The sequence below is a fragment of the Aedes albopictus genome, chromosome 2, assembly GCF_035046485.1.
Source record: "Aedes albopictus strain Foshan chromosome 2, AalbF5, whole genome shotgun sequence".
Lineage (NCBI taxonomy): Eukaryota > Metazoa > Arthropoda > Insecta > Diptera > Culicidae > Aedes > Aedes albopictus.
In genome coordinates this window covers 321310741-321337723 of record NC_085137.1, presented here as the reverse complement: position 1 = coordinate 321337723, position 26983 = coordinate 321310741, and the positions used below count along the sequence as shown (strand labels likewise).

General features: G+C 39.0%; 2 protein-coding genes across 4 annotated transcripts in view; one reads left to right on the top strand and one right to left on the bottom strand.

Moving 5' to 3' along the window:
• LOC109408655 (G-protein coupled receptor Mth2) overlaps positions 1-13849 on the top strand; it is a 149405-nt gene extending 135556 nt beyond the window's left edge. For 2 of the 3 annotated variants that reach the window (XM_019681999.3, XM_062852351.1), the window contains exon 8: positions 13083-13849. In XM_019681999.3, the coding sequence (XP_019537544.3) occupies positions 13083-13293 (211 nt within the window). In that variant the 3' untranslated portion in view covers positions 13294-13849. Of the gene's footprint in view, positions 1-566; positions 786-13082 lie in introns of all 3 variants that reach the window. The other variant, XR_009997827.1, reaches the window with a different exon arrangement.
• LOC109403057 (tyrosine-protein kinase transmembrane receptor Ror) overlaps positions 1-26983 on the bottom strand; it is a 278655-nt gene that overhangs the window by 183787 nt on the left and 67885 nt on the right. The window lies entirely within an intron of this gene.

Sequence of the window (26983 nt, the reverse complement as noted above, 5' to 3'; positions counted from 1 at the left end):
GAAATTTTTTGAAGGTCGGTTTCGATATCAGCGCTAAATTGTGCTTCAAAAATTTTGGTCGTTGACTGAAGTTCACGACTTTCGTTTTATTTTGTAAACTTGTGTAATTTGAAAATTTCAGAGGCCATTTTCTCAATGCCTACTTTTTACATATGGAACTGACTTGCGATTCATGGCAGTCTAGTTTTGCACCAAGGATTGTAATATACATATGGGAGCTTTGAATTTTTAACATTTTTGAATTCTGAACTGCCCTAGTGTACATCTATATTTCTTACTGACCTTGTTATAATTTTAGTATAGTTAAACGCCAGACGAATACCATCAAATATTTCTAAAAATAACCATTGTCGATATAACTATCATCAATTGTTGATATATTTAAGTTACATTTTTGTTATGACTTTCTAATTAGGCATTGGGCCTTCTAATGTTGTAAATATTTTATATACATACATATTTCAATATAGTTTTTATAATTTTGTTCTTTTAATAAAAAAATAAAAAAATGTTGGTAATTGTTATGTTTCTTTTGTTTGTTCTTTTCTTTCAATTAAACTATACAGCACATCAATAAGTCCGTTGAACGAATCTTAGGACTGAAGTTAGACGGTATAAACACAGTAACGCAAAAGACTGAGGCATCGTCATTTACGATTTGTACTATTGTTATGAACCCATTGAAAAAGTATTTCTCTGCGAAAAGACCTGGCGCGTTGTTTCTGAATAGTATAGTGACATCAATTATCCGACGGTTCAACAATTTTCTTAACAAATCCAAGGAGGTAATCAGTAATTTTCTATCATTTCTATCGTTCAAGCGTCTGAGGACTCTGGTCAAAATTACTAATGATGCGGAAAGTGGCTGTCAATGTTACTCACTCTGCCATAACATGACGGGTCGCTGTAGATGTGTATTTAGTTCCCTTGTTGTTCCATAAACTTCCTAATGACGGAAAATCCTCCAATTGGCAAGTCATCTATGAGTCTGCAATGTTTTTTTTCTTCTGACCCATAATATCCATACTGCTTTTACTAACCCCATAGCTGGTGACAGCTTGTAGGAACGTATACTATCGTTGGTTTGTTTCATATTTAAAATTTAATATAACCTTAAGCACATGCGTAGACAGCTTATTCTCATTGACTACCACGAAAAAAGTACAGGATGAAGGGGAGTCAAATGCCGCCTCTTCCATCCTTCTCTTTCTCGTGTTTGTTTAGGAGAGTGAGTAAGAAAATAACGGAAAAGTTACCTACTTAAAAATAAGGAGCTAACATCATTGAAATCAAAAATCTCTTTCTCGTTATTTCTTTATAATAATTTTTAAATATTGAATTGCGCGTAATCAATTTTTGTACCTTTTAGTTCCGCTCACCTCAAGCCTATCTGGGAACGTCCATAAATTACGTCACGCAAAAAGTTACCCCACTTGGCATAAAAGCCATTTGGCATAACGGCCAATTGGCATAATGGCCATTTGGCATAACAAATATTATGCACATTCTTATCAAGAAGGCTGTTCTTCATGTTATGCCAAACGGCATTATGCCAAATCGCATTATGCCAAACGCCGTTATGCCAAATGGGGTAGAGCCACCAATCGAGCTCAAGTTTGCATCAATGAGGCACATATAATAGGCTGATAAACAGTCAAAATTTGAGAATTTTTGATGCACTGAAACAAAATTTGACCCCGGGAGTTCCATGCGCCGTCCCAGACGGGGACGGGTCAAAGCCCCAAGCGGCTGGTCTAGAGCCAGCGGCCGCTTCCGGGGTGGGCACTCAAGGCCTCTTCTGACTCCCGGGTCCCAGGGCGTTTCCGATGGGGGAGCTTTCGGTGGGGTGGTCCTAAAGGAAAGAGTAAAAAATTACCTTTTAAACGTTGTATCTATTGATCGGTTTGTACAAATGGTGGTGTTCGTGGTGGTATTGTTGTCGGCGTTCGTCCTGTCGAAATACGGGACGCCTGGACGATCGTGATGCGGTAACTGAAAGCGGAGAGGAATCCAATTGGTATCGCCCCCTTACTCTGCACTTCAGGGGGGGTTCGGTGTGACCAGCGGCGGAATGCCGATGGCAGCGCTGTTTGGAGGATTCACAGATTCGGTGATACTTGGAGTGTTGCTGAGAGCGCAATAAGGCCGACCGAACGTCGAAGGTCACCTGTGGCAGTCGAGCGCCACTCGTTTCACCGCGAGATTGGGCGGAACTTCACAAACGGTAAGCAGAGAGCCCGGAGTAAGTACCGGGACGAATTGTCCACAGGCTTCGGACGACGGTAGGTGTAGTGTGAGGTGCACCTGATACCGTGCTCACTGGGTTTTGTCCGGGCAGGATAGAAATAGTGGACTGGAGATTAGCCTTTTTCCAGTAAAGTCTTCTTTAACAATCGACAATGCTCCGGGGGGGGGGGCGGGGGGTTGGGGGGTTTTGGGCGATCCCGTCCCACGTGTTACTGTCCTGGCTCGGTCCCTTTTGGTCGACCAAGGTTTTGACACATTCCCGGTTTCGGCGCGCAACCCAGTCACTTGCACACATGCACCGTCAAAACTTGTCACAAGCACTGTCTCGAGTCCCCGAACCGGTCTCCGTTTCGTGGTAACACACATCTGTCTTCCCGCGCGATCTCTCGGTGACTCCCCGATTTTTCTCCACGATCATTCATCGGCCAGAAACGTCAAACGATCTTCTCTCCTAATATTTCTCTCTCTCAGCATTTCCGCCCACATTGCCACCCCCTTCAGGCGGCTTTCTAAATTCACTACTGCTTACACCTGCACATGCGGCATTAGGTCGACACGATTGTCACCCACTCATTTGAAGTGACCGTTAAGCTAGCTAGACAATTATGTATATCCCTACACCCCCACCATAAACAAAACCAAGTTACCGTTCGGTAACAGCACTCTATAAATAGTTATAGCATGTTGAACTATTTTGTGAGAGATGAAAATGTTGCCTACCCAAACGTTTTGGCAACCCTCTGTACAAGATTTTTTTCAGGTGAAATGAAGATGTTTAAAGGCAAAATGCGAGCAGTTCTAATATATGTATCCATTGCAGAGTTACAGCCTTACTTCGGTGTCACGATTATGGTGGATACAGGCTTTGTGCTGACCCTTTGAGAGATACACATATCTGCTAAATGATAAGCATTGAATGGCGGAATTAAACGGTACAGAAATCGATTACAGTTAATCGAAGAGGGCATTCGGCTTAAAGGGCTCACAAAGTCGGTACAAAATAATGTTTAAAATGTGTAAATTTACATCATAATGATTATTTTATTTAGACGCTCCGAAACAACAACTAACATACTTGATAACAATAGGTTGAAGAATCTGCTGTTAGATGAAAAAGGTCGAAACATGGTTGGTTGCTGAAACATCAACGGATTATTCTAAAACTCAAAATATTCAAAAACAAAACCAATGTCTAGTCGCCATTCACTATGCGCTCAAATAGATTTGGAGTGCATGAGAGTTGTCAATTTACACCAATATCATAAGCGTTGTCGATACCGATGTCAATTGCCTGAGTTACATATGTACTTTTGTTTTGATAAAAAACATAGGTACTTTTCGGTGAAACTTGCTTCGCTAATGCAAAATGCATACCTGATATGTCAATTTAGCAGTTCCTTGGTATAATGAAATCGTTATCACGTTTACTTTGCGCTAAAACAGTATACTGCGTTTAGTTTTTGCTTGAATCAAACAAACGCAGTGTAAGCGGTTAATATCATGAAAGCCCGGAAAATTGAACCATATTTTTTAACCCTCCTAAGATGTTAAGCTACCTGAGCAGAGTCCAACAACAAAATAACAGCAAATCGAAAACATGATTTATATTCAGCCACAAATTGATATCACATTCTGATATCTTTTTATCTTTACTTAATTTGATTTCTAATTTTGCTTTCGGTTTGCTGTCATTTTGAATTAATGTAAATATTTAGTGTTACAGTAGTTTTTAAATCTTTAAGTAAACTATGTGAAGTAATTCCAGGGATATATCATTAGAGCAATTGTATTATTGCAATTAGGGTTTGATATCAACCGAAATACTCTACATTTAACGCTTTTTCATTTTTCTTGCGCTGATAACAAAAACAGTTATCAATTTGCTATCATCGATAGCAGGAATGGTTTTCAATTTGCTGTCACAGGAACATTTTTCTGCTCTCATTTTTGATGTTTTAACCGTTAAAACGACCAAAACGACATCAACCTGAGTTATCAAAATTTGCAATATCACAACATCAAAATTAGTTTTCAATTTGCTATCAGACTTTGCTCGGGCGCATCACGATGACGTAGTAAACGTTCAACGAGCCTAACACTCAAACTGATAACTCAATTATTGGTAAAATTAGGTGAAATTAGGAAAAATCTACAGCTCAGATGAGATTTTAACTATGAGGGTAGTGAGCTCACCAGAGCTGTGTTTTTTTTTTGTTAATTTCACCCATAATTTATTCATTTGTACATTTGCACGTTGAGTTTCTTGAAAATCTTTACTTTGTTAAAAAAAAAGAACTTTTTAAATTCACGAACAATTCAAAAATATTTTGTAAATCGGTTAACTAATGTTCAAGATACCGTGATCATCATAACGGGAGATTGACTTCTATGAGCCGACGGAAAGATAAAATTGTGAATGAGTGAAAGACGGAACCGGTTTGGGTGGTGCTTCGAATCCAGTTTGACTTTCTATTCTACATCTGTATCATAACTTGTTCTGCGGTTCTGTTGGTTAAAGCGCCGGATTAGCGAATCGAAGTCATCGGTTCGAATCCCACCAAAACAAGTGGTATTTTTTCACAAATTTATCTCTCAATTTGTCACTTTGCCTACAAATGATTTAAGTTTTTACGTGTATTTTCCAGCTAGTTTACATGGAATAGATAAAATGATCGGAATAATTATCACTTTTCGGAGTGATAAAAATGGTCAAATTTTCCTTGTAATTGATAAACTTGTTGTCTCTTAATGGATCCAAATTTAACCCTTCAGGACACGCGCAGTTGTAAAAATTACATTTCGTCGTATACAGCGCTCATCGTATACAGCGCGAGCGCGGTGCAGTTTCGGTAGCTTGATGGCGATCGTCTTGAAAGGTTAACAAAGATCGAGCTAATCTGCATGAAGTTAGAAAGATTCTAGTAAAAGGCTTTACTATCCGATAGCAAATTTTGAGCTGTGAAACTTTGTATTTTTCAGCTTTCAGTCACAGAAAAGTGTTGATTACCTACTTTCGATCGTGCCAACGTTTCGATCCTGTGGTTGGGATTTTCATCAGGGCTCGATGTGAATCAACTTGTTTGAGATTCCTGTTTGATCATACGGTGGAATGTCGCTTTTAGTTTTGTTATATCTCCGGATTAAAGTAAAACGAATAATAAACTTTTGGACATACATGACTTACAGGGGGTGGTCAGAATATTTGGAATAGGCAACTTTTTTTTCTCTAACAAAAAAGTTCAACATGCTGTAACTTTTCATCGAGTGCATCAAAAATTCTTCAACGTTAAAAGGTACCTATGTTTTGAATAATTTTCAAGCATTAATATAGTGTTGATAATCGCTCAAAATTTTATTCAATTCGGTTCATTGGTCTCCGAGATATGACAGCTCAAAAATTAGTTGTCTTAAAAAAAAATGTTTTACGAGAACGGATCTAGCTTCTCGAAAGATCAACCAATCGAGCTCAAATTTGTACTGATGATGCACATATAATAGGTTGACAAACAGTCAAAATTTGAGAATTTTTTATGCATTCGATGAAAAGTTACAGCATGTTTAACTTTTTTGTGAGAGAAAAAAAAGTTGCCTATCCCAAACATTTTGGCCACTGTATATAATGAACTATTAAAAACATTTGAGTCTACACCACATATATTTCCGTGTTAAAAATTTTATGTGAAGTCAAACATTTATAATAGATCGTTATATAAGTTCATTGAATCCAGAGTAATAATGGCTCAAAGTTACCTGTTGAATGACTATCCCTTTTACAAGAATCTTTAAAACTTCATGTAGAGTAGCTCATGCCCAAGTCCGCGCAATTTTATATGTTGATAAGTAGGCTAAGAGTTCGCTAGGTTGTCCACATCGAACTTCGAATGAACTTGAGAGTTCTCCCAAAATCCTTTCGCAGTTTTGCACACCGTCTATCGTCGCTTTGACATGTTCGTTCATGATTTTTTATAGATTTGTGCTGCCGATATTGTTATATGCCGCCTTTGAAGCCGATAAACAGGTGATGCGTTGGGACCTGGTATTTGTGGTATTTCTAGAGGTATTGCCGTACAGGGAACATCAGCTAGACAACTTCCCATGAACTCATTCGTTTTAGGTGATAGAAAATGATCCGGCCGCTATTCAGATTCCTAGATCCTGATCATCAACTGGTGCAGACATAAGATCTACTATCACCAGCGGATTTGATGATTTTGAGCTGGAGAATGACATCCTTAACTTCAGCGTGGGTGTTGAATCATTTTTCGTCTTCTGGGGTTTTGACGCTGTCGTTTTCGCCGATACTTTGGCTGCTTGCACCTTTCAATCACCTCACGTTTGTCGGTCAAAGGTCTCTCGTAATTATCCTTTAACATTTCTTGTCACGTAGCCGTTGCGGGATACGTAAAGCTTCCGCGTTTCATAAGAACAGCACAGCAGTTAATTTTCTCGCCCTCCGCATTTTTCCAGGTGGCGTTTTTTTTCTTCCAAAAAAGGCAGGTCGTCTACTGTTAGTATCGTACCGTAAACCGGGGTGAAATTGATCATTCGGGTACTACATTATAATTCCACACTAGGAACTCTTAAGCGTCGTAATGATCTTAAACTTTTTACGTTATCTGGTTCATAGATGTCTAGAGATGAGTGTAGAATTTTATTTTTTTTTTTAGAAAAAAATTAGTTTTGCCTTATTTTTTTAGGAATTTGCAATGTATTACTAATTTAGCTGAAATCATGGCTACTAAACAATCGATTGCTTCCCGTAAATTCTCTGTTTTAACATTTTGTGGAGCCTTGGTTGGAAAGTTATGTAGCTAATAAGAACATGAAATAGTAAAAAAAAACAAGTTCATTTTATGTTGAAATAGTCATTTATTGTGACAGAAATCACTTACAGGGGGTGGCCAAAATGTTTGGGATAGGCAACTTTTTTTCTCCCACAAAAAAATTCAACATGCTGTAACTTTTCATAGAGTGCATCAAAAAATCTCAAATTTTGACTGTTTATCAACCTGTTATATGTTCATGATTGGTACAAAATTTAGCTCGATTGAATAATTTTTCGCGAAGTTAGAACCGTTCGGGTAAAACACTATTTTTTAGACAACTCATTTTTGAGCTGTCATATCTCGGAAACCAGTGAACCGAATTGAATGAATTTTTTAACGGTTATGAACAATATATTGATACTTAATACAACGTTATAAAATGTAATATTTTCTAACGACGAATTAAGTTATACCGGGTTGAAATTTTAACCCATATAGAAGAAAATAAGTCAAATTTACAATATCATACAAAAATTGCTAAATGTGTTCTTTCTTCAATCTAAATAGGCTCTAATATATCTGATTAGAGATAACTTGAGCACAGAAGCTGAAAATCTTTGGACATCAACACTAAAATTTATTGACATTGATGTAAAAAAAATACCTTTTTTCGAGAAAAATCCAAAAAGTGACAACCCATGATAACTTTTTTCAACGTTCAAAAACTATCTATGTTTTAATAGTTTGTAAAGCATCTGTATATTGTTAGTGTACGTTCAAAATTTCATTCAATTCGGTTCACTGGTTTCCGAGATATGACAGCTCAAAAATGAGTTGTCTAAAAAATAGTGTTTCACCCAAACGGTTATAACTTTGCGAAAGTTTAATCAATCGAGCAAAATTTTGTACCAGTGATGCACATATAACATGTTGATAAACAGTCAAAATTTGAGATTTTTTGATGCACTCTACGAAAAGTTATAGCATGTTGAATTTTTTTGTGAGAGAAAAAAAGTTGCCTATCCCAAACATTTTGGCCATCCCCTGTATTTCGAATGAAATTGCCTACCTTCAGGCGTTTATGGGGGAAACTTCAGAATTTAATTTTGCATTTGAAGTAATAAATTCACTAGTTGTAAGATTTTTAACGCGTTATTCGGTTTTAGAAGTGCAAAATTAAGCGGAGAAGGGAATTTTTCTTTCCAACCGATGCTTAATTGTGTACTGATCAATTTCGCCCCAAAGTGGCATTTCCAATTTGTTGATATTTGGATTTATTTAACTTAAAGTTTAAATTTGTTGAACAAAATTCTGTCACGTGGTTCCATGGAGATCCACTGGGTACTGATTTTACAGAAATTCTCTTGGTAATATTTGGAGTTCCACTAATATTATCCGCAAAAGTAGTTTTAAAGTGATCAATTTGACCCCGGATTACGGTAACAAGTTCGGTCATGCTGCAGCCGTACACTCGACGAGGAGTGTATCATTCGTTCGATCTACAATTCCGTCTGCTGTGGTGCAGACTAAGGCCTGAGTGCTGTATGTAGGTATCGTCCCCTTTCGACTCGGTACATGGCTGTGCGTCTCCAGTTCCGCACTCTGCAGACCATTCGCAAATTGTTCTCCACTTGATCGACCCACCCAGCTCGGTGCGCTGCCACGTCTTCTTGTAACGAGAGAACCATTTTAATCGGGTTGCTATCCGACATCCCGACATCCGATCCCGACCCGCCCATCGTAGCCTCCCGATTTTCGCGGTGTTGACTGTCTCACCAGCTGATGCAGCTCGTGGTTCATTTGCCTTTTCCGAGTCACGTCTACCATCTGCACTCCGCCGTCGATGGTAAGCAACACCTTCCGTTCACAAACTCCAAGGGCGCGATGGTCCCCTGCACGTGAAGTCCACGTTTCGTGCCTATAGAGGACTACCGGTTTGTAGATGGTAAACTTCATGACGGTGAACTTTATTCGATCGTAGAGTTCTGCGGAGTCCACAGTAAGTTCGATTTCCTGCCACAATGCGTCTCTGAATTGTTGGCGGTCATTAGTGGGCCGAAGTACACGAAATCTTCATCCACCTAGATTTCATCACAATCAATGGAAATTCGGGGAAGCGGGCGCGGCGATTCCTCCCTAGAGCCCTTCATCATCATATACTTTGTCTTCGACACATAAGGGATGCTGTGTTGTTGGAAAAAAGTTCTTGGTATAGTCATGTTTCTGAAGGCGATGAAATCGATGAGCCGTAAACCGTTTTTTTCCTTAATTTTGGTGGGCATTGAACTTTCCAATCGTCGGTCTGCATTCCTCTTTCTGGCTTATTGAGGTTTATGATGATTTTGACGTCCTGGTTTTGGTAGTGGTCGTACTCGCGTTCGAGCTGCGCGTGTAATACGTTCTTACCGTGTCATCATAAGTGCTGTCAGAGTAAGGAATGTTCACGTTGCTTATGTTGAGGTTGAAAAACCGACCCTCAATTTTTAACCTCGACATGCTTTCGTCAATCGGCTTCCAACCGATCACCGATACAATGCACCTCCTGTAGCGCTACGATGTCGAACTAACGGTCCTTCAGTAAATTGGGAGGACCCAAAGTTGAGATACCGGCAGTTTCACGTGCCGAGGTTCTAATGACAAGTCCATTTTGTTCGCTGGAATTATTGTCGTTAGTCTCGATTCGTATTATTATGTTACAGACTCTACATTGCAATTGGTTTTTACCGTATTAACGGCTAGCTTGCAGAACCCGGCATCAACTCCCAAACTTTTTGGAGTACCATGGTGCCTTGACGGCGCCGCAGTGCTGCCGCCTTGCGGGAGTCGTAAGGCAAACCCGAGAAAAACCGAGACAAAACACGTTTGTTTATACCTCTCGAAGCACACGATTACGGATACAAATGGGATTTCCCATTGAAGTGAGTGCATTTTTACTGCCGTTCGAGCTAATTGAGCTTGAAGCCCATAGGATGTAGATCAACTACTCGTTAAATGGGGAACAGACTGCAAGACTCGGGCTTGCAGATGTGGTCTCCCCCTTGGTAGGGACAGGACGTTCTGGGAAGAGGTTGGTGTCCACTATGGGGCGGAGACACCCTATATCCTCCTTAAACCCAAGTAACACATCGAAACATGTTGCTGTCAAAGATTTGTTAAATTATGTTATATAAAAGTTTTTCTAATACATCCCTGCCTAAAATATAGTTACGAATTTGTTTTTCAAAAACAAACACGTAAATCATGTGTCTCGTCACAAAATGTCAAACAAGTGTGGTTTTGTCACTCAAATATGTTAAACATGTTATATTCAAGTTTTAATAACAACATGTATAACAATAACATCATTCCTCCGTATGAAAAATTATCTTCAACTTGTAAATAAACAAATGTCAATCCGTGAGTAAGTAAAGTTTACAAAATTGGTTTCTTCTGATCTGGCAACGAGCAGAAACTGAAAATAAACGGTTGTTTATTGCTGATCTGCATAATCCGAAGCAGGAAAAAAGTCCAGGAGCTTATACAGTTCTATTACAGTGGAAAATTTTTCGTCGTTGGTGATGGTATGAGTTGTTCCGTAGATCTTATTGAGTATGCTGGTGACCGAGTGGATCTGGGATGCTTTCGATGGGGATTCCTCGGATGCCGCTCCAATGGACGTACAACCCACGCATCCCGTCGTCAATGTCTCCTCAGATTTGGGACACTAGGATTCCCGCACATTTATCGAACTGGCAGTCGCCAGAACACTATCAAGATACCTCACCAGTTACTAAGTTTTCCGCTCCCGCTTCGGAACACGTCACAGTGCTACAACGAATATTTTGCTCTTGCACCGTATCCGGGACCCGGATCTCCGGCGTTCCGTTCCGCTACTTCCTCCTTTGAAGTGCTGTCGGGGTTTCTTTGTGGCGGACGACGTCTCCGTTCGGGAGTGATTTTTAGTAAAACGTTTAGCAGGAACTACAAATTATTTTTTTTCGAATGTTTTCAAAATGAACCGCTGTTCTAATGAAAATGAATGGCTGTTTTAATGCGGGACCAGCTGATTAGCGGGGCCAGCTGACGTGTGTTGGAATGTTGAGAATTTTGTCATATGTTGTTTTCCAATACTTTTGGATGACATATTTAAAACATAATAAAACATTGCTTGACAGACGTTCGTTCAAATTGTGTTTTCGCACCGGTGTCACGAACACTAATGCAAATCTACTGGTTGGAAAAACGCTCGTTTGATTTTGCCGGGAACAGCTGATTTTTGTTTACTAATTTCGACCAGTAACTCAAGTAGTGTTCGTGTGTTGCAACGTGTACGTACACATAAGTAGAAACCACCATAGGCAACAATGCTAGATGTAAGTCGCAGTGACTTTTGTGTAACCAAAACTTTCGCTGCCGTGACATGTGGGCTGCATAGGCGATGTGTTGTCAATTACAGTGTATGTCAAAAATATTCACTATCAAAAAAATAAATAGAAATTATTTGATAGCTGCATGCGAAAACTGGCCTCTGACGCATGAATATTGTTTACAGGAACACCAGAGACAACCAGACGTAACATGTAAAGTATTTGCCGCAAAATTCTAACACTTTCACCAATGTTCTCTAAAGCATCATATAGCTTCTGAGAGTCTAAAATTATTTGAAATTATTATTATATGAAGGAACATTATTCGAAAAATTAGAGCATTATATCCGTTAATCGATTATCTTTGTTTTGACCCTACCGAGGAGTACATATAAATAAAAAAATACGCTGTTGATAAGTTTGTTGAAAATAAAGAATACTAAAAAAAATCACATGTGAGAATGTTTTTGATTGGCACTGTATATTCTTCGTGCTAGCCTTTTGATGATACCACCATATTGATTCTTGTTGAAAAATAAGAAGCTTATTGAAGAAGTCGAATGGCGGTCGTTGAAAATCAACAAAAATTTTCAGAAATATTCAGTCGAACGAGTAGCGCATCAATTTTGTGGAGGTAAAATGCCATTATCCACGATAAATTTAAAAGCGCACACTTTTTTTGGCCTTGAGATCACTCAACTTTGGATTGTTTTTCAGGTTTACGTTTCTCCATTTTATTTTTGAGTCTGGTTCATCTCAAAATTTACTTTGATCTTTTCAGACGAGCTGCTGTCAAAATAAAAGAAATCAATTATACTTTCATGTATTTGTGATCTCATGTATAATTACTCTTGTTAGTTTGTTGATGTTCGAATTTTGTATTTTAAAAGTAATAAACTCTACAAAAATACTCCCTTCTTTAGGCTATAATATATATTTCATAACATCTTGCTAACATGTTTGTTTGTTTTCATTAAGTTTATTTTCATTACGTCAAAACTTTTGCAAAACAAAAAATGTGCGCTTTTTCGGTCATGCAAAAGTCATGAAACATGTTGCCGCAACTTCATTCCATGACTGTAAAATGTTTTCGAGAAGTACGAGAAACTTTTCCATAACAAGGTGTGTTGCTTGGGAAGCTAGCTACTTCAGCCACTGAAGGAAAACGTCAGTTTGGACAATGTTGTTTGGAATGCTCATTTTCAATTTTCTATTATACACGGTATCTTAATTCTTATTATACTAAATATTATGTGCTTTTTTCTGTATGCTTATAAGAACGTGATTCACTTTATTGCTAGAAATTGGTTTATAATTTATCCTAATTTCCCTATTTTGCAGCATGTAATAATATACTAGAGCCGTTACAAAAAAAAATAATACTTCTAGAATATTTGTAATTTCTACAGCTTAAACTTTTTGTTCGAAAACTTTCAGCAAGACTTGTCATTTGGATAAAAAAATGCACATTGTGCTATAGAATATTTAGAAACTAATGTTCTTCTATCTTTCTGTATTTTTTGTAAATTGTAGTAGTTTCGCTTTTCAATAACTTCAAGCTGATTAACATTGATATATCATAGAAGTTCCTTTTTTCTGCTGCACTACAAACATATAACTTGCAATTCAAGCATCAACTAATACAAGCTTTCTATGCTTTTCTAAATCCATCCTTCATTCACCACTAATCTTTTGTTGCTTTTTTTGCCGCTCCCCATCGCAGATTCGGAATTCCTTTGGGCGAGGCGGAAGCGTCGCTGTCAAGCGCGAGCACCCGTACGACGACCACGACGGTAACGTCGTCCTTCAACGGTTCCAGAATGGACAAACCTCTGGTGACGCGAGTAAGTTCGGATCATCAGGTGACGGCACCACCGACACCAATGGTAGTGGACCCACTAGAAAAGAAGCTGAAGCTAAATCAGTTCGGCTAGACTTGGAGGCCAGGCCGCAGGAGGAGCCTCTGCTACTGAGACCGGTCAGTGTCGATCGTACCACCGAGGAGAGCATACTGGGAAATTGAAGAGGAAACACGGTGAATGGCTGGAACATTTGTTGACGACGTTGGAAGAAAACCAAAGATAAGACGATGTTTTAAGGTTCATAAGTACAAAGCATTTAGCGCAGCTAGATTTTAAACTAAATGATAAATGTGAAGACATGTGTTCTTTTAAGCTTGATCAATTTCTCGATTAATCATGAAGAATCGTTAAAAATGGTAATTCTTGTGCTAAGGAAGTTTAGATAGGTAGGTTGTACATATTTTTCAACGAATTGTAAGAACCTTAACGGTGCATTATTGTTAAACACTTTTTGAACGGTATTAGGCTGAAAGCTTTCTAGATGGTGCCCCATATTGTGCACATGTTGTTTCAAAATTAAATTACTTTAACACTAGTTATCAAAGTATTTACTATACCTTCTATATGCCAGTCATAAATATTATTCAGGCTTAAATAAATGTGCACTTCATAGTTTGAAAAAATAAAATTGTCTTTTCTGGATATCACAAAATACCCACTTCAGTATGAATACATCAAAACCTTCATTCGGATAATGCGACGGGGCCGGGGGTGATAGACATTCGTTTAGCCGAGGCCATACAATTTTTAAAAAAGTACCAGGAAACTCATACAAAAGATTTTATAATAAAACTTTTTTATGGCTGTAATCCAGCTTTCCACGCTCGCCATAATGGCGGATGCTATAAAACAATTTGACAGTATCTGTGCTCCAGATAACGCAACGACTTATTTCATCCATAGCAACCTTTGATAAACACTTTTTTCCTTGCCAACAGAAAATCAACAGGCAAAAATTTGGAACTTCATTTTTCTAGCGAGAAAAAAATTAAGCTTTTTAATAATCGGTAAAGCTAAAACAAGTTTATTAGTTTCTTATATTCTTATAATTAATATTCTTCTTCTAGCCTGAAAACTTGCAATATGTCCGGTGGATGATTGGAAGACAGCTACGACAATGGTTTGAAATAATCCGGATGCTGAAATGGCAGCTCTATATGTGGTAGTTAGAGCTGCGGACAGTCCTGTCGGCACGTCGAGATACAATTAGCTTTCTACAGGGGCGTCTTTTGCGGGAAACCGATCGGCTCGGTTTCGAAGGGAAACCGGCCTAAATCCCCAGGTCGCTGGTCTAAGCCGACGGCAGTCTACGGTGGGCGCTCACGGCCTCTTCTGGATCAGGGTCCCAGAGCGAACGGATGATAGGCTTTCGGAGTGCTGATTCCTAACTACTCGCAGTACTCACGGTTGAACAGTTTATTGAAGATCCGTATAAGTACCGAACCTGAGTAGACACGCGTCTTCACTGGCGATGCTGGTGGCTTCAGTGGCCTGGTGGAATCTTCGGTGACGAGCGGCGAGGCAACGTCGGTGGTAGCTGGGAGCAGTGGCGGTGGCAGCGACGGGGAGAAGTCTAAGCTCGAGGAAATGCAGCCGGGTGGCCGGAATCTGGAAAGCAGGCCTATCTGGTTTGGCCTCGGACAAACGGACCGACATTGGACTGCCTGGCGTGAAACGTTTAGCCGATATGGAGGAAATGTAATCGTGATAGCCAGACGCGGGTGACCAGGCCGACCCGATGTGGCTACGGAAACGTGGGCTTGCCCGTGCTTTGGTCCAAAATGGCCAGCTTTCGACGACCGAACGCTGAACGAATGTCCGAGATGGTGATAGCTTCGGCCTGAAGAGATGTTCACGGGGAGGAATTGGTCGGGCTTCGCTCCTAGACCGTCGAGATGGTGGCGAGGACTAGCCGGAAGAGGACATGGAGGCCGGAGGTGTGACGATTGCTTAGGACTTTGTCCCGATCGGCCGTCAATGTACACTGACCACTGGTGTAGTCGGTCGTGATCACGGGTCACGAGGTTTGAGGTTGCGCCGAAATACGACGCTTGGCGTAATCCTGAATCCGTTGTTGGTTGTGGTACAAGGGTTTTCACGGGTATCCAGTCGATTGGCTAAATCAACTGTAGGGTAACTAAATGGCTTTGGCTGATCAAACAAACTTCTTGCGCTCACAACGTGGTGGATTTACGTAGGACAACAGTATCCAATCTGTGTCACCTCTTCTCTTTACGACTATCTTCCAACTGTCTCGATGAATTTCTCACCGAGCTCAACTCCCCTTCGAAGGGACACTCACTTTCTCGGGTCATCCTTTTCCGCCCAACTGGATTCAGTGGAGGCCGCCACCCACTGCACTCAGGCGATGTATCTCTATGCGTATGCGCGTCACCGCCCAGGTGTGGAAAAACAAGTTGACTATTGCGAGCTAGCGCCAACTTCACACTAAATTCCCGTATTCCACAAAATCATACGTTACGGCAAATAGGGTCTGGGACCATTTGGGCAGGAGCACCTATTTTGGGCACTTGTTGCTGTAACTCAGTCAATTTTTAACCGATTGTCTTGATTTTTGAGACAGGATCAGATACGCACAATATCTAGCCATCGACAAAAAATCAAGTCAATCGGTTTGAAATTGACTGAGTTATAGCAGCAAGTGCCCAAAATAGGTGCTCCTGCCCAAATGGTCCCAGACCCTATTACCCGCCGGTAACAGAGTTCTTCACGAGGTTCATCGTAACCCGCGGCGCCAGTGAGAATTTGACTGTCGACAGATTCGTAGATGTTGTAGGCTATGAGCACTTGCCCGTCGCAGCAGTAGTCCGGTATCCCAATAGCGGTAGTGGTTTTGTCATAGTGGTGATTACGTAACGCCCACGAGTGGCCAGAAGGCGGTCTGCGTTGGAGATCAATAAAAAGTTGCGATCACCGAAGTTTTCCCTGTCCTCAGATAAGCTACCATTAACAATGTATCAGTCAATGTCTATATTCAAACTTAACCCAATAAAATATGATTATGAATCACTTCAAAGTTTTGCTAATTCTACACTCCAAATTTAACAATGTTCTAGAGACATTCGTTCAGCGCTCGGCGCATCGGGTTGGCCTGGTCACCCGCGTCCGGCTATCACGATTACATTTCCTCCGGGCGAAGCTATCACCATCTCGGCTAAACGTTTCACGCCCGGCCGTCCAAAGTCAGTCCATTTTGACTGAAGCAAGGGCGCATCTACGCGCCCGAAGCCCCATCAGTCTTCCCGATCCCGGCCGCCCCGACTGCATTTCCTCGAGCTTAGACTGCTCCCCGCCGCTGCCACCGCCACTGCTCCCAGCTACCACCGACGTTGCCTCACCGCTCGCCACCGGAGATTCCACCCCGCCACTGAAGCCATATGATGATCAGGACATATTGCAAGTTTTCAGGCTAGAAGAAGAATATTAATTATAAGAATATAAGAAACCAATTAACTTGTTTTAGTTTTACCGATTATTAAAAAGCTTAATTTTTTCCTCGCTAGAAAAATGAAGTTCCGAATTTTTGTCTGTTGATTTTCTGTTGGCAAGGAAAAAAGTGTTTATCAAAGGTTGCTATGGATGAAATAAGTCGTTGCGTTATCTGGGGCACAGATACTGTCAAATTGTTTTATAGCATCCGCCATTATGGCGAGCGTGGAAAGCTGGATAGTATATCTATCTAGTACTGTTTTATGAAAAGGATATCCAGGTTTTTACGCTAGCCTTGCCATAAATTTTGAATCACCCCTTCTGACATTTCTTGCCGACACTATAATTTTTTTAAATTAGATCATAGCAAACTTAGAAATGCTGAACAATTTCATTGTTGATAATGAATAGTCAACAATTTTCGCTCCTATCCCGGATGCTTGAGTTGAGAATTAGAATTATTGTTCCGTGATTAGTTAACAACTCTTCTATTTTTACATTTTAGGATGATGTGAGAAATGGAAGTGGCCAGCCATTTGAGGCAGTTCTTTCAAATTTATGCAGCATTTCAAATAACAATGCGATGCTGTTGGAGACCGATATTCGAGAGCCGTTTTTAGTCATGGTTTATGCATTATCGTGAGGCTACAAAATGACCTAATTCCGGGCAGTAATTTAGAATTTTAGTTATAAACACCATGCTCTCGGCACTGATGGATGAATTATGTCCATTAAATAAGAGATTAAGTTGCCTCTTGGTTGCCTCGGGCTGCAAATTTTCAATAAAGACATCTAACCTATCCAAAACATTTACAAATTCTTGACGTCTCGTCCCTAATTCTTTTTTGAATCTTTCATGTTCCCCCTGAAAGGAAGTTGTGGCTTTTTTAACAGTCATGTGCCTTCGACAAGTGCCTGTCGGTCTCGATGGAATAATTGTTTGGGACTTTAGTTTCAGCCTTTTCAATAGAAAAGATCTGGCTTTCTGAACTAATCTGCAAACTTTGCGTTCAAATGATTTCTGCTACGGTCAAATTTTTCTGGTGGGAAGCTTTGATTGTTGGATGTATTTATTTAGGGACTTCAGTTCTGAAAACGCTCGAGAAAACGTACGATGTATGGTAGACGTCGTTATTAATCAAGTTATATCCTTGTATTTTTGTTTTGAGGTCAACCGATCAACTCCTGAAGACGGACGGTGGTGCAAGTAAGTCATGTTGATTTTGATTGCTCAAACTGCCTCGTAAACATTCGTTTGAACTTTTTGTTTGGAGTCTACACGTTGTTCCGGAATCCTTCCCGAAAAATCCATGAATCTCATAACACGCTCCTTTTTATTTAAAAAAAAATATATATGACCAGAGCGACCAGATCCCTTTGAATTCCCGCTTAAGCACAGTCCATTGCAGTACAACCATATTCAGTAATTTTGTTTGACAAACTTCTACTTTTAGTTTAGGGTCATATCAAGGCCTCGTCCCAAATGCGTCCGGCAGATTTTCGTTTTTGCAGGTCTAAAATATAATAAAAAGGTTGTTAATTAAATATACTTTATGGTTGAGAGCATGATAATTCACAACAAATCGAGTGAAAATTATTGACAGTTCAATCAACAATCTCAACTCAAAGTCTACTTTGACCAAACTTGATCAAACTATAAAAACCGTCGGCAAGAAACGTCAAAATCGAATCACCCCTTGTTGTTTTATAGTCAGCGTAAAAAGCTCGTATCACACTTACATATAAGCGCTGTTTGCAGTTCAGAAGGAATTTTTCAGCCTATCTTGATGCATGGGAAATTCCTTGCCTGAATCGCCCAAGAAACCGTTTTTCTTCGATCACAGTACGCAGTTGCGAAGAAATGACAGTTCAAATGGCAGTCACCGTGGAGAGTTTCTGCCAGGAATCGGTCAAGAAGTTTCTTGAGCGATTCCTTTCAAACACCAAACTAGGCTATACACTGAAACAAAAACGAGGGTAAAAACCCTTCAAATGCCATATTTTGCCTAGACATTCGTTTAGCCGAGGTAAATGAAAAATTGGTTTTTAATATAATTGTTTTGCAATTTCGTAAGTGTACTCCGAGGATATATCCCAACCCAAGGCATTTAGTTTGTGACGTGTTAGCAAGATAATTGATCTTTAATGTTTGTTTATTTGTGAAATTCAAAAAAAAAAATATTTCAAAAAATGTCCCGAGAAAGGATAATACATTAATTTATTTAAGGAAAATGCTTTCTGTAATCACTCTAATGCAAGCTAGATTAGTTGTTTTTTAAATATGGCACAGAACTATTGTTGGAAATGTTAAAATTATTGCATAAAATTTCGTGAGAAAAAAAGTATATAAGTTTTCGGCTGTTCAAACATCAAAATGGAATTGATAAAAGCTAAAATGAATAGTTCTGTTTTGTAATAAAGACGTATTCTAATGCCTCTGAAGTATAACTGTATAATACTAGCATTACCAAATGAATTAGAAGACTGCGAAGCGAAAGAACTGCAAAAAATAATCGGATTTTTTTAACCCTGTTTATTTTAAAGCAGATGCTCATACAAAAAAGCATAACATGGTCAAAACATTGGCTTATTTTATTCAATCCAAAGAAATATATATGAGTCTCAGATTTTAACAACATTCATTTTTAACATGATTTATTTGAAAAAAAAAGTCTGAATTATGAAACATCTAGCATGAACTAGAAATTTGAATACTTTGGGAGCCATTTGGATTTGGAAACAATTGAATACTTTGGTGCCATCAATTTAGAAACATTTTCAATAATATAACTTACTTATATGAGATGTATGTAAAATTAATATGGCACACGAATCGAAGAAAACGATCAAATTCATGATTGACAAGTCGATCTATAATGCAGGTCACCATACAAAATAATTGTGTTGGATATTATTCGAAATTAGATAGTTTTTATTATAGAATTATATGTACGATTCGGCTAAACGAATGTGTAGGTAAATTTTCTATTTTATAAATAAATAATATACTGTTTCATCCCATTGACTAATGCAATTTACCTAGAAGATCCTCCAAAAATTAAAAAAAAAGAACATAAAATTATTACAGTTGCAAAAAAAAAATAGAGAAAATAGGGTCTTGTACCATTTGGGCAGGTGTACCTATTTTGGGCACTTGCCGCTATAACTAAATCAATTTCAAACCAATTGATTTGAATTTTTGTATATAGTTAGACACGTACAGTATCTCTAAAGCAGAACACCTACAAAAAATGCTGATTTCAGAAAAGTTCTTACTTTTGGGCTTCTGAATAACTTTGCTGAAGATAGCATCTTTCAAGTCCTCAGGTTTTGGAGTTATCGAGGTGAGTCAATGTGATGCACAAGTATTGCAATACTTTTTGTGAGTTATGACTTAAGATTTAAGACGGGTACTGTCGTGAATAGCAGAGGTGTTCAATCTTTCGGGACGCGCGCCATCAAGCAACCGAAACTGCACCGTGCTCACGCTGTATACGACGAGTGAAATTTTTTGATAGTGTTCTACTTTTTACAACAGCGCGCGTCCTGAAAGGTCCTGAAGGGTGAAGGAGGGTGAATGAAGATTTTAAGATAATGTCATGCGGGATTTCAGTACGGTTTAAGGGTGTTTAATGGGGCTTACAAAGAAGCTTTCAGGGGTATCCGGGTTTCTAGGGACTGCAGAATAAGGACTGTTCATTAAGAAAGTGGACATCTGTTCACCAATAGTTTAGAGTTAAACCTAAACAAAAAATTGTAAATTTTTGCTCAGTGTGTAAAACCATTGTTAACTTCGGCAATACACTCAAAGAAAACGGAAAAAGTAAGAAATTTCGAGCGATAGGTCGTATTAGCTTTGCGACTAGCAGATTAATTCTGCACAAATGGTGTTCCAAAAAGTTGTCGTTTCAAGAATTTGCTTACTAATACACTTCCGGGACCGCAATTTTTTAACGCTAAGCAGGGGACAGTTGTGCCGGATGTTGTGGGGTACATCAGAACTGAAAATTTTGGGAAAAAGTTTTTAGTGTGGCAAGTCAATTGTTCATGTGGCTTAAAGAGTTCTTCGTATTTCACAACGGGAACAATCAACGGTGAAAATAACAGAAAGGAATGCATCAAAAAACGACTTCTACTTATCTACCGAAAACATACGGGTCCTCTTTTGTTTTAGGTGGATCTGGCATCCGCTTATTACGCTTCTTCTACACTAGAGATGCTCAATACGGAAAAAGTCGATTTTGTCGAAAAATGGCAAAATCCACAAAACTTCTCTGAACAGCGTCCTGTGGAAAGATACTGGACAATAATTTAGCGGCATCTTAAGAAAGATGGAAGAGAAGCAAGCTCTGTTGATTGGTTAAAAAAAATTGGCCTGCGGCACAACGAAAAGTTATGGAGAAAGTTGTGCAGAATCTAATGGGAGGTGTCAAGAGGAAAGTCCGAACGTTCTTCCGAAAAGCGAAGTAAATGTTCAAACTCACGTGAATTTGGCCACATGTATGTTGATTGTCATTTATGAAAAATAAACTTATGAATTTGTTCGAAAATACATATTTTCTATTGAAAAACAGGTGTCCACTTTCTTTAATGAACAGTCCTTAGTTCGGGGGGAATTTCGGGGGGCTTTCAATAAAGCCGTATGGGTGTTTCAATGAAAGTTTAAAGCATTTCAGTGGAATTCAAATGATTTTAGGGGGTTTCAGGAGCTCGGGGTGTTTTGGGAGTTGACCCGGGGTTTCAATGAACTGGGAGTCTAAGGAGGGGCTTAGAAGGTTTTCTATGCGGTTCAAGGCCTTTCAAGCGATTTCAAGGAGATTTCCCATGATTTTGGGAGGATTCTGGTGAGGTGGGTTTTGAAGACTGTTGACGAACGGTAAGGTAACCTAATTGTCTGTGGGGACTACCCTAGTGTATCTCCATCAAATCTCCAGCTCAACCTCGATCCAGCAATCTGTAGGATCACACGCGCCTTTGTTCTTCCTATCGATCGCCCGGGTGTAGCCTGGATCAAAAAAGCAGATCACTTTCTTCCCTTTCGTCCGTGGTACGGTGTCGTGATCGATGCTCCCAGCGAACCGATAGTCGTGATATTGCAAGTAGGGATGGTGGAGGTAAAGTGGACAATGACAACCTAAGCATTTTGGTCGTTTCCACTGAAAATGCGGCAAAATCCATCTGTTTCTCCGAAGGAAGGAAGGCAATGATATACTCTAGAAATCTTGTAAGGGATTGCTTTTAAAAATATTGTTTTCTTTGATTATTTTCTTCACCAAAACGTGCATCAAAATAGCGTGAAAAAAATCGGTGGGGGTAAAATGGACAATCGATGGGGTAAAATGAACAAGTCGTTAAGAGTAATATAACAGCATATTATTTCTATGTTTTTGAATACAAACTATTCAATTTCATACGATACCTTTATTTTGTTGTTTTCAAACTTTGAATACAAACTTCGAAACACACTTAAATAATTTTTATGCAATTCTGTATCATAATTTACATTTTATATAACTCATTTTGGTATCATAATGGCCAATTTTTTCCGAACTGGCTCATTTTGCAACTGAAATGAGTTGCATAATAAAAAAATAGTTGTATAACGATCATAATGCAACTCATTTGAGTTGCATTATGAACATTATGCAACTCAAATGGGTTGCATTATGAAAGAATCATTGCATAAAATATTGTATGGAACTTGTTGCAAAACTAGATTTTTTCAGCACTCTTCGTATTTATTCAACTCGGCAAGCCTCGTTGGATAAATGTACGACTCGTGCTGAAAAAATCAACTTGTTGCAACTCGTTACATAAATAACTATTTTGTAATTGCGTTGCGTATTGCCCTACTTTTCACTCGCGATTACAATGATAAATCGGCCTACTTTTCTTCACTAAAACAAAAATGCTGAAAAGTACTACTTTTCGGCACTCTTAAGAGTGCTGAAAAGTAGCACTTTTCGGCACCTTTGACAGAACTAACTTTTCGACATCTTTCGCGGCTATCGTAGACACAGCTGCTGCTTCTACATCCTCTGAGCAGCTCGAATTCAGATTCTGATTACTACTGCATTAGATTTGGCGTAGAAACAGCAGCTGAAACTACTTTTGCTCTTGCCCATGCTGCGGTATGACGACGACGGGAGCTTGCAAATTTCTGACACTTACCCTAGTATAGCCTAAATGATCGAACGTAAGCACCACGCTGACGCGCATAAATAGTGGCACGTGGTTCCTCTTGATACAAGTTCGTGTAGCAAGTAAAGATTATACTAATTGGGTATTTTTGCAATTACAAAAAACTTTGTATGCAACTCGTTGCAAAACTCGATTTTTTCAGCACTCGTCGTATTTGTCCAACTCGGCAAGCCTCGTTGGATAAATGTACGACTCCTGCTGAAAAAAATCATCATTTTGCAACTTGTTGCATAAATAACTATTGTAAAAACAGTGTAAAAACAAGCACTGTTTTGGATGAAAATTATATTTTGTTGATATAAAATATTTTTTTATAACTTTTTACTTCAACTATCTCACGATATGTATGAGGGCTGATGATTCTAGTGTGTGCAAATAATTATATGAATTTGATGTGAAATTTGAACCGATTGTCCATTTTACCCCCGAAGTCTTATTATGTTAAAATTATTTCCAAAACTTTTTTTACAGAAATTATTTTTTTTCGGTCAAAAATATTCTTCTACGTGGTCTTAATAGGTTTAGGGTGTAAAACTTGTAATAATTTGAAAATAACTTATGAGAAAACCTTAGCAATAATAAGCAGATTTTACATCATTTCCGATTTTTCACGTGATTTTTTAAATTTTTGTCATATTGAAGAGGATTATTTGATTTTAATGTTCAAGATCAGCAAAAGTATAATGATACATGCTTAGGCATAAGCTTCAATCGTTAAAACATTTTGAAAGACAATAAAAGCCATGAAACTGTACCCTGCCCATTTTACTCCACCTGTCCACTTTACCCCCTCCACCCCTAGCAAATAAATTCAAATTGGGAAAACTGCGCATGAATTACAAAGCGTAGATATCAGTTAGGGGAGTTATAAGTGAAATACGGTCGAAGCCCGTGCTAACATATAATCGTGTTAGACCCTATAATATTCTTGACATTACCAAGAATATTATAAGACTGAAACACTGATGAGCGCTAGCGCTGGTAATGCAAATTATTCATATTTTTGTGTTGATCATAGAATTCCCGGAGGCCAAATATTTTTTTTCCCTCATCTTTAGGGCCTTTTAACCACTGCGTTCATTATTGTGGTATGACCCATATTTAATTGGGTGCTAGTCAAATATCCTGTCACAATTGAGCTGTGATTGTCAATGGTTGATGTAACACCTGATCCCAACTAGGCACAACCCGTTTTATAAGGTTTGGAATTATTTCTCCAAATTTCCAAGGGCTCTAGAAACCCTTTAGGGGCTGTTCTTAAACCACGTAGACCAAATTTTGGCAATCTCAGACCCACCCCCCTACCCCCTCGTACACTTTTGTTCATACAAAAATTTTGAAATTTGTATGGAGCGTGGACTTTGGCTAGAACCCCCCCCCCCCTCCCCCCAAGAAGTCCACGTGGTTTATAAACGGCCCCTTACCATCGCCAATCTGTGATGGGACAGCACTCCGCAGTTGCAGAGTAAATGCTCAGCAGTTTCGTTTTCCGTTTGACAGAAACGACACTCGGAGGATTGGATTTTTCTGATCGGGGGGCAGATATCGCCATCATATCGGACCCATACCAACTACCTGCCGGTAACGGCAATTGGGTCGCGGATGGGTCTGGAAAAATGGCGTCGATATGGACGACCGGTAAATACCCCATCCAGAAGTTGGAGTCTACTACCTATGAGGATTTCGTGGTCGCCAAAGTAAACGGGGTCCTCTGTAGCTGTTACGCGCCTCCGCGGTGGTCGATCGAGCAGGTCACGCAGATGCTGGACTGTATGACTACCGTGCTGACAGGGCGAAGGCCGCTGGTAATAGCAGGTGGCTTCAATGGCTGGGCTATGCAATGGGGAAGCCGTTTTTACGAACCAGCGGGGTCAGATCCTGCTGGAGATACTGGCCATGCTAGGTGTCGATCTGGCTACCCAAGTAACAATTATACTTTTGTGGCAATCCTGAAGTAATTTCTAAGATAGAATCATAAAACTTAGCAATAAAGCTCTTTGTTCTGCAAATCTGAGATAAAATAGTTATAAAACATCCATAAGACTAATCTGGCCCACTCTTCAGGAGATCTTCAAAGCTGCTTTTGAAGACTGCTTTGAAACTAGTTGTATTTATGTACATGCGCTGATGATTGATTATAAGAACTTCATGAAACTTTAACAAGAATATCTTGAGGCATGTTGATCTTTTAGCTGTCTTTCTCAAAAGTGTCAACAGTGCATAATAAATGAAATCTTTTACCTAAGCATTATGCAGATGCAAACAAGTTTTGTTTCATGGATGAAATATTAATTGAACTGCGAATTAATTTTCATCAAATTGAAATGGCTAAAACATTTAAATTGCCTGACAGATCATTGATGACAGGAAATCGAAATTTTCCGTGCCATACCCACTTTTTCGTTGATATGCCACCCAAAACATACGAAAATTACAAAGCGCCTCAAAAATAATATCAATCATTAATATACGAAGACATAAATTTCCTTTAAAAACAAAAGGCTACGCCACTTTTTCAATTCTTTCTAAGCATGGCTGTCGTTCCAAGCGAATAAAACTCATGCAGCCGCCATCAATTATTATTACCTTTAATCCAAACCCCCTCAAAACAATGATGGAACCAAGTCACCTTGCATGAACGCTACAGCCTTTATTGAAGTTGGTTTTTACTAGTTATGATCTTAAGGCAGATTTGTTCGTTTTAAATGAAACTTATTCGTTTTATACAAGAGTAACAGCCTTTGACAATTGTTTGTTTACGTTTTCGATGCTAGAAAGTTGTCTCTGTACATTTCGCGGTGTTTCGCGTCAAGATGTGCCATTCTATTTTGTTTCCCTGTATTTTTGCTATAAATAATGAAGTGCAACTTACTACAATTACACTATTTGGCAGGAGCTTGAGCAGAGTCACAGTAAGTATTTTCATTTCATTTTCGTTTCGCATAGCTATGGCCTGTGTGAGAAACTGGTTGAAGGCAGGACGACAGCAGCCAGCTACTCGCATTTTTGATTGGCCGTGAAATCATTATTTCGTTGACATGATTACTTTTTAGCACAAGAATGGCTAAATTATCAGTGAGCAAACATGTTTACGTGTTTATATTTGCATGAGAACGCGGTTTTTCAACCAATTTGTTATATTCATTATTTGGATTGGTAAATAGGTCGTTGTCTTATCATTATTTCGCATAGTTCTTGTTCCAGAGTAATGGCTCTAGCTCAAGAATAGAAGGCTTCAAGAAGTTTTTAAAGGAGGATTAGCCAGATGAAATGCACTTCAATAAACGAAGCATAAACTTTTAATAAAATATGTTGATGTTATGTGTTGAAAATAACTTCAAATACGCCTTAAAACTCATTATAAGATTTAATGCTCTTGTAAATTCAGTTGTTTTATGTGCGAGTTTCAAAATTAACTTGAAGACAACTTAAAAACCGCAAACGAGCGAAGATTGTTTTCTCTTGATAAAAACAACTATAAATGTTCCATGAATTGGTCATGCTGTGATAAAGCTTCCATAAAAATAATCAAATCTAAAAGGAATTGAAATTGTTACTTGGGTAATGTCGGTACCAGGAGTATCTTTAGTCGGAACGGAGTGGAGTCGGTTATCGGCTTAACTTTTTATAGTCCTGGCCTATCAAGTAGTTCGAACCGGAGAGTAGACGACGGTTTCACTCATAGTGATCACCTGATGGCGGTTCGCTACTGTATCGATTACAACAACAGCAGGCAGCCGGTAGAGGAAGAGGCGGCTAAGTCAAAACCAAGCCATCGCAAGTATAATCAAATCATACTTCGACGACAAAGTATTTAAGACAATTATACCGTCTTCGACAACGGACAACACATATAACACCCAGTGCACAATGGGAAAAAATAGGTATAAAACGAGAATAAATTCAATATCTTTGCTCGGAGTGGATGGATTCGAATGAAATTTTTAAACAAACTGCAAAAATCTCTACAGTTTCAGATAAGGAGGGTGTCATCTGCCGCACGATGCTGGAAATCAGTGTAACGGGCCCGTTTTACCCCACTCTCTCTCATTTTCACCTTTTTGGAAAAATCCTGGAATGCAAAATAAGTTATTTATGGGTCATTCCACGC